At 45.8% G+C, this 8,526-nt stretch overlaps 1 protein-coding gene across 1 annotated transcript in view; it reads right to left on the bottom strand.

The window, feature by feature from the left end:
* The window catches only part of MCF2 (MCF.2 cell line derived transforming sequence), a 62,780-nt gene that overhangs the window by 33,728 nt on the left and 20,526 nt on the right, over positions 1-8,526 (bottom strand). The window contains exons 5-7 of the mRNA XM_027890427.1: positions 3,744-3,863; positions 2,110-2,226; positions 150-299 (exon numbers count right to left, since the gene is read on the bottom strand). Coding sequence (XP_027746228.1) covers positions 150-299; positions 2,110-2,226; positions 3,744-3,863 — 387 coding nt within the window. The remainder of the gene's footprint in view (positions 1-149; positions 300-2,109; positions 2,227-3,743; positions 3,864-8,526) is intronic.

The raw sequence follows: 8,526 nt of genomic DNA, 5'->3' as shown, positions 1-8,526 counted from the left end.
CAGTCATGCTGTGTTCCGTTTTGTCTGTCAACACATACACATGCATGGGAGGGAAGGAGGAGTGCACAAAACAAGCAGGCAAAACAAACAGGCAAACACCAGAAATCCCATCTTGCTGTGCAAACAGTGGAGCTGCTGGTGAGACACACCTTGAGCTGGTAGTACTTCTCCGTGCGCAGGGCCAGGATGCGCTCGATGGAATACATGTCGTCCGGCAGCTCGGTCTCTGCCAGCTCCATGCCAAAGGACTGTAACATCTGTGCAATTTCCTTCACAGTTAGTGCAAAACTCTCTATGGCCTGGTGGGAGACGATAATTGCAATCAGCCTGGGATTTGGGGTATTCCTACAGCTCATTAAGAGCATGTGAAGAGCTGAGGCTGAGATGTGCAAGGGAGCCCAACAACTTGCTCAGAAAGAGGTGGGTGGGATGTCCATGGCAGACAGAGTGGACATCCCACGCTTGGCCAGGTGGCTTGTAGTGCAGACAGAATCCTCAATAGGATTGCATGGGGCAGAGATGCTTCATGCTTTGCTTTCTGCTGTTCTTGTATACCCTGAGATTGTTCCTACTGCATATTGGAGACCTACAGCAGAAGCCACCCCAAGATCCATCTCACATATTCCTGTAATTCCTCTTCTGTTATCCTTCTCCTCTGATTAACTCACACAAGGAACCGCCACAAGGCAGTGGGGTTTTGGAGCTGTATTTGGCTTCTTGGTGATGGATGCTTCCTTTTCTGCAAGCCCAAATGGTGGGTTACAGGCAGTCTGACACCACGACCACCTCATCTGCAGATTCACCAAGAGGACAAGGGATGGAGCCAAGCAGGGTGCCAGAGACAAACTGGAGACAGTGGGATGGAAATAAGTGCTGTTGGTAGCTCCCCAGCACATCCCAGCAAGCCAGTGGGAGCTCTGTACACCAGATGGCTCCCACACCACTGGACAAGGTGGGTGGTCTCACACCCAGCTTGGTGCTCCAGCTCCAGTTTTGAGAACAGGGTAATCATAGAATCATGGAACCATTTAGGTTGGAAAATAAACTCAAATGTAACTGATTGCAGTTATATATTTCTTGTAAAAGCATTAATTTTCCGTGGAAATTTTAGGAAATGTTTCATGACCACACTACGAGGGAATTTTGAGAGAAGTTTTTCAGATGGCACATCTACAGTAGGCAGCTATGATGTAGAAACTGTGTTTTTCTTATATTATCATGTTTTCCTTATATTAACATGTCATTCATTTTGTCACTTTTGTCCCCAACTGTGAGAGTCGTGCCATTATCACTTAAACACATCTCAAAAAAGAAAAAACCAAGAGCAAAAAAATCTTCAAAAATCATTAATTTGGCAGTGCATTAGTGCAAACTGTCAAAAAGTTAATGGCACAAACAATAGCTTGAGTTATTCCAGCTACAGTCTTGTGCTTTTGTCTTCAAACTCAGCTCCACACCTGCTGGTGAGGATAATGTTGCAGGAAAAGAGGAACTGGGATGTCTGGTACATTTTCCATTAATGCTTTAGTTTGTTGGGAAGGTAACTGGGTATCCAACTTGCCATTCATCTGGGAAGCAACATCCCAGGGAAAAACAAGAGTGTGCAGAAAGCATAGAAACGTATGGCAAGGCACAGCTCAAGGAATTAAATGCCTGATTCCTGGCAATATTAAAGGAAAATTCTTGCAAGGAAAGGAAACAAAAAATAAAAGGCAATTTTCTGAATCCTCTGCATTTGGGCAGTACGAAGAATGCAGTCTCATTGTCCTGGTTCCCAAACACAGTTCTGATATTAATCACATGAAGCAACCATTATGAAAAAAGAAAAAGCCTAATTTTTGTATCTCCCATTAAGAGAATTTTAATAAAGATTTATAAAGACAGGTCTTCCGGGAGCAGTTTCAAAAGGAGCCTGAGGGACTTAATCATCCATTTCCCTTGTAAACCCAGCAAGCTCTCAGTGCCACTTGGCTCCCTTGCACATCTCATCCAGCACTTACAGCTGGTTTCAGGGGTTTCTCTCAAATACCCACTGCTCACTGCCTTACTGAACACCTTCCTCAGTCACTCCCAAACACCAAGAGCTCGGTGCCCAGCCCCAGTACGTACAGTCCTGAAGATGACCCACTCGCTGTGGCAGTACTCCAGGGTGCCCCCAAACTCCGGGGTCAATTGCTGCTCGTCAATGTAGGTCAGCAGGTCACTCACCGAGCTCAGCATAACAACCTACAGACAAGGCAACTCCGTTAGCTGGGGGATCATTGCTTCTACCCAGGCCACAGAGACTAAGCCTACTGATCTTTCATGCATCTAAAAATTGGGTTTGCTCTAAATATTGTTCTAGAGAATGGCTTTTTTCTTATGTTTATGGCTCAACACGGCTTTTATTTGGTGTATTTGACCACTTCTGTCAGCCAGCCCTGATCTCCCAGGTGCTTTCTTCCTCAAAGGCAAAGCACAGTGAGATGCTGCAGTATCTGACTGCAGATCAGAGCTGAAAGCAAAAGTGATGCAGGTTTAGGCAAGGGATGACCAGAAAACTGCAAAAACCCCCATACATTTTAATAAGTTATGAAGCATTGACCAATTTCACATAAATATATACTCATGAGTTTTTGTGTGTCTAGATCTGCAATGGGATATGGCAGGAATTTACAAACATGTGCAAATGACATTTTAGAGAGAGAAATGTAAATTTTGTGAAAATCATACTATTTCCTAAAGGAAAACATTGATTTCTTTTCTCTGTTTGTAACTGCATCAACCTTAGATTCTATAAATTTACTTTTCTTCTCTTAATTATTCTCATTATATCCTATAACCAAGGTGACTTGAGAAGTCTGGAAATTTTGACTTGAGAATACAAAACCATTTTAGTTGCTATTTTAGAAACAAATACCAACATAATGTTGGTATAGAGTCTACACTTAAATGAAAATGGGTGGAATTCATAGCAAAAGCTTGAGTAGACATGTCTTTTGACTTTACAGATGTTAAGCAAATTCCTGAGTGTGGATTTATCCTCCCCATGCAGCCCATATGGGGGATGAGGACAAGCTGAGAAACCCATCACCCACTAGCATGGGCATGCTCTGTGGAGAGAAAACTGTGCTCAGGGGAGCTGGAAAATGCTCCAGGAGAGATCTGATGGAGAGTGATTTGGTGGAAATAGGGCACTTCTGGCAGAGTCACTGTGGTTACTCTTCACACAGAATTACTGAATGGTTTGGTTTGGAAGGAACCTTAAGACCACATTGTTCCAACTCCCTGCCATGGACACCTTCCACCAGACCAGGTTGCTCACAGCCTGGCCTTGAACAATTCCATGGATGGGGCATCCACAGTTTCTCTGGGCAATCTGTGCCAGTGCCTCATTACCCTCACAGGTAAGAATTTCTTCTTAATACCTAATCTACATCTCCCCTTCTTTCAGTTTGAAGCCTATCCCATCACTCCATGGTGCTTGTACAAAGTCCCCTTCCAGCTCCCTTGGAGTCACTTTAGGCACTGGAAAGGGGCTCTAAGGCCTCCCCAGAGCCTTCTCTCCTCCAGGCTGAATAACCCCAACTCCCTCAGACTGTCTCCATACTGCAGATAATCCAGCCCTCCAAGCCCCTCTGTGGCCTCCTCTGGACTCACTCCAGCAGGTCCACGTCCTTCTTATGCTGAGACACCAGCAGAGTGGGACACTGCCAGCCCCTGACCTGAGCTGGACAGGCACAAACAACTCTGCACACTCGTACCGGTAACTTGAGTAGGAAATCCTCCTGACTGAACCGAAATCCAATGTCAGTGAAGGTGCGCTGGAAAAACCCTGTGGGACGAAGAACCATCACTAAGTGCAGGTTCCCTGGGAAAGATGCCTGTAAGGAAACAGAGATGACATTCACCTTGGGGATCTTGCAGGTTCAACAACAGCTTTCAAATGCACCAAAAAGAGGGGATTTTTACTATTTTAGTGGGTTTTGTTTAGTTGGTTTTTGTTTTTTGTTTGTTTGCTTTGGGTTTTTTATTGGGTTTTTTTTGTTTGTTTGTTTTGTTGTTGTTTGGGTTTTTTATTGCTCCTGATAGCTTTTCCCTATTTTAGAAACAGGAGGGAGACACCAGTTTAGAGATACAAGGCCTAACTGCAGGAGGGTTGTCCAGCCCCACTTCCCTTTGGAGCAGGCAGAAGTTCAGTCAGGCACCTTGGAGAGACACTTATTATAAACTTTAATAATATATACACTGTTCATCATTATAACTTGGAGAGTGAAATTACAACTTAGCAGGGAACAGCAGGCTGGAACATCGAGAGGAATGACAGATTGAGGAAGCAAAATTTATTGCCAAACTTGCTAATCATCCCATAACTGCATTAAGCACACTCGTCTTGTCCTTGGTAATTACCAGGCAACATTTAATTTGTGGCAAGAATTTGGAATTTCCTGTCCACGCTGCTTGAGCCTTTTTTCAAGCATATGGTTGGCAGGTGCATTTTCAAATAGATCTGCGGAAAGGGTGCTTGAGAATGAAAAAGAATTTTTAAGAAAGTAGGAGTCACATCATTAAATTATGGATAAGCATATGAGGCAAAGATTTGAGTTAATTAAGGCATATGATTTACTCTGGGATCCTGCCAGGCCAGGTTACATTTCTCCGTATATTCCTTCTCAAACACCTCCTTAAAACACTCCTCTGTGAAACACCATAATAGTATCTATACCAAGGGTGAGAATAATGAACGTGTTTAGGTATTTTGCACTGCAGGGCACTTAATCTGTGCCTCCAAAACAAAGATCACTCCCATAAACATGCATTAGTGTTGTTCAAAACAGCCACGAATTACAGGTGAGATCTGACATCTATGAACTGCAGTGTCACTCATTTGCTAAGTTTTCTTTGGTAGGAAGGCTCAGGTTGTGGCTTCTACCTCCCACAACTCCACTTAGAAATGGACAGTGACTTTTAGGATCATATAAGCCACACAAATTCAATATATTGATCTGCTGTTATTTTAAGTAGGAGCATGAAAAAAAAAAAAAAGAATGTGAATGAAACGCCAAATTCATACCCTTTGGAAGTCAACAAGAATGGTGCCAGGGACAAGGATTTGGCACTAGAAACAACAGCAAACCATTAAATAACAAAGACATTTGTGCTGGCTCCAGGCCCTGGGTCCTGTGCTCCTGCTACATAGCATCTGGGGAACACATCTCCAAAAAGTCTGCTGTCCCCGGGCACACAGGCATGGCTACAGCCATGGCAGACTCAAGGAACCAACTTCCATCCCTGTGACACCTGTAGACCAAAGGTCTGAAAGTGGCTATGGAGTCACCAGAGCCTCACAGCTCTGAGACAGAGCTTGCCCAAGAAAGTGTGGGCAAGAACCTGCAGGAGAGGCAGGTTCAGCTCCCTGCTTCAATGCCTGTTTAATTAGCTCTACAAGGAAGCTCATCTCTCCTGCAAGATAACCCCAGGCAGGCCCTCCAACAGCACAGCTAGTAGATGCAGCTCAGGATTTTTATCTTGATCCTCCCATATTTCTAGAAAGAAAATCATCCACAGACTACTGGGTATCTCAGAGGAGCTGGAGTGGTTGCTCTTTGAGAAGAATCTCTGCCTGGGATGCAGCACCCTTCACTGAGGAAAGCACCACCAGAACTGGCACAGGTTTGTAGACAATGCTTTAAATTCTGAGGTCATTCAAAATGTCTAATATTTCACTGAACAGTCTCTGGTAAGCTCAGCACTCATCCTCCACCGTGTCCCAGAGAAGCTGGCTGCCTTTCCCACCTCACTGTGCTGGCTCTCCATTGGAGCCATTAAATGCTCCTATTGCTCTTTCCAGGCCTGTTGGCTGACCTGGCTAGCCCTTGACACTGTCATGCCCTGGCACACCCCACAGCACTAGGACATCCCATGGAGAGACCTGTCAGTCTGTATTTATGGCCTTGTTGTGCCTGTCCCTCCAGAGCTGTGAGTTCACCACGTGTTATTCCCTCATGCCCACCCTTATGTCCCTCTTTACCTCATACTGCATCCTCATCATTTCCCAGTGGGTATTTCTCTGCAGACAGGACAACTGTAGCATCCCCCAACAAGGTTTCAAAGATCTCACCAAGGAGCCACAACGAGCTGCAGACCTCAAAGGGTAGGATGCTGTTCCTCCAAGATGGGCCCTGCACTCCTGCTGTTAACAGCTCAAACTATCTTGAACTAAAACCTTGTGAGGACAATGGCCTTACAATGCTTTAGAGGATCTCAGAGGCCACAATTTGAGGTCCTTCTGCATGATTGTCAGTTCACTGCATGTGAATCCGATCTTGAAGTTCCTCAGAGCTTTGGGAAAGTTGCTGTTTCCAGTTCAGAAACACAACTACCTGTTCAGATCTATGAACTTTAGGCTCCTACCTTGATCCCCTTCTGAGAAAAATGCATTAGGAATATCTTTGAGAAGAACAAGTCAGAAATTCCTCTTCCCTTGGTCTTACCTCATTATCTCCCTTAATTCCCTGTTCAGCTCTTCAAGCTTTGCCATCTCCTACTCCTTCCAGTCCTTTTTATCCTGCACCCTTTGGGTGCTCAGCAAATTCCCCGGAGAGAGGGCCCAGGTCTCCAAGCCATACACCCCCATGGGAGCCTGCAGGCTATGAGCCCTTGAACAGGAAACCTACAGCTCCAGGAATATGGACCAGCAATCAGGTTGAAAGCAGAACTGCCTGCCAAAACTATACTGCAACAGTGAAAAGGTGTGAAACGCCTGTCTGAGAGAAAAGATGCCCTTGGACCCCTCTGGTTTCACAAATGCAGGATGCCAACACATTCCACCTGGGTTTCCAGGACAGGTGATTTGATTTCTGTTCAGTTTAGGAAGCATTTGGGGATTTTTCAGCTAATCTTATATATACAGGATCAAGGTCAGCACTTACAAGTAGCTACAAAACAAGAAACACAGCTTTGCAAATGATACCTAATGCATTTCAAGCATGGAAAAAAATGAACAAGCCAAAAAACAAGCTTCCAGAAAGACAGATACCAATCAAACCATGCCCTGTGCCCTCCTAGACACTTAAGGGAAAGGATGAAATGTTAGGAAAAATCACATAGACCAATGATCCCTCAGATATAGCATTGCTGAAGGGACTGTATTTTTTTTTAGTCATTGCTACAATTCCAGTTTTACTCAGAGCTGAAGTGTAGATAAGTTTCCTGCAAACTGAACTCTAATGCTACTGAAGGCACTGCTGCAAAAAACCCTTTTCCACAATATATTTAAGAAAGCAAAGACAAAAGGGTCCTTAAACTTGCCTTATGCTTTATCTTATAATTTATAGTGCTGCAAAGAACTGTGTGCATTTAATAAACTTGGGCTTATGTAACAAAACACCTAAAGAACCCTCTGAAGCCTTTGCCCTCTGCTACTCCTCTGCAGCATATCAGGAAAGGCAGGAAACTACCGGTGCAATTCCACTAAATCAGGCAGTTGGCAAAATTTCACTCCTGTTAACTATCTCACTGACCAAAGCCCATGCTCACAACATCCTTCCCCTTATAAGGTCACAGATATGTGTACCTTAAGGCCTCAGTTCAGCAACTTTTTTAAATGCACACTTAACTATAAGCACCTGATTTAATCAATATGGACAAACTGGGCTAATAAAGCACAAGAAAGAACATGCACTGAAAGCATCACAGTTATTTCCTCCTTTGTGAATATCTCCTCCTGACACTTTAAGATTTTTTTCCCCCAGTTTTAGGAATTCAGTTTTCAGAAAATATTCTTCCCTGCAGTTCACTGGGACATCCCTGAGGTTGGTAATCAATAAACATCAAGAAAAAGTAATATCTGCCAGTAAGTTTGCTTCTGAGCACCAGAGTCTAAGGCCAGTGGTCCCCATACAGGTGCTGAAGTTAATGACTTTCTGCTGTCCCTTAAAGGAAAAGCATGTCATGCAACAAAATGCCAAGTACTGCTGATGTGAGCCTTCAACTTCCCCCAGAGCCAGAACGAAAATCCCAAGCGGTCTGCTGCCTTTATGTCAGCCGGCTGCATAATTAACCCCCCGAAGATGCTGTCAGCACCGCTGGGGCACAGACCCTACCCAGGGCCCCTCCCTGCCAGAGGTTTTCCCTTCCTGCAGGAGCTATGATAGAGCCTTTCCCCGCGGTTGGAGGGCGCCGGCAGAAGCACTGCGGGGCAGCGGTACCCAGCGCCCGGCTGCTCCCGCACGGAGGATGCTACTAAAATTCACGCCGCGCTGCTGGATTCTAGCCGCTCTGGTCAATATTCCCGCTCCCTCCATCCTCCCCCCAGTCCAAAAAGGTCCCTGGTCACCGCGGTGCGGCCCCCCCCGTCCTTGGGCGCTGCAGCACGCCGGGCCCGGAGCCTTACCGCATCCCGGCCGGCCCGCCGCCCGCCCCGCCGCGGGCCCGCCTCCGCCATCGCCCCCGCCGCCGGCAGCGGATGGGACGGGGATGATCGGGATGGGGAAGGGATGGGAGCCGCGGTGCTGCCCGAGCTCGCCCCGCTGCCAGGGGGGCGGG

Source organism: Empidonax traillii, unplaced genomic scaffold (assembly GCF_003031625.1).
Source record: "Empidonax traillii isolate 1590-97213 ecotype Southwest subspecies unplaced genomic scaffold, ASM303162v1 scaffold287:size763773, whole genome shotgun sequence".
NCBI classification, from domain to species: Eukaryota; Metazoa; Chordata; class Aves; order Passeriformes; family Tyrannidae; genus Empidonax; species Empidonax traillii.
The sequence above is the reverse complement of the archived record's forward strand: the minus strand, read 5'-3'. Positions and strand labels throughout refer to the sequence as shown.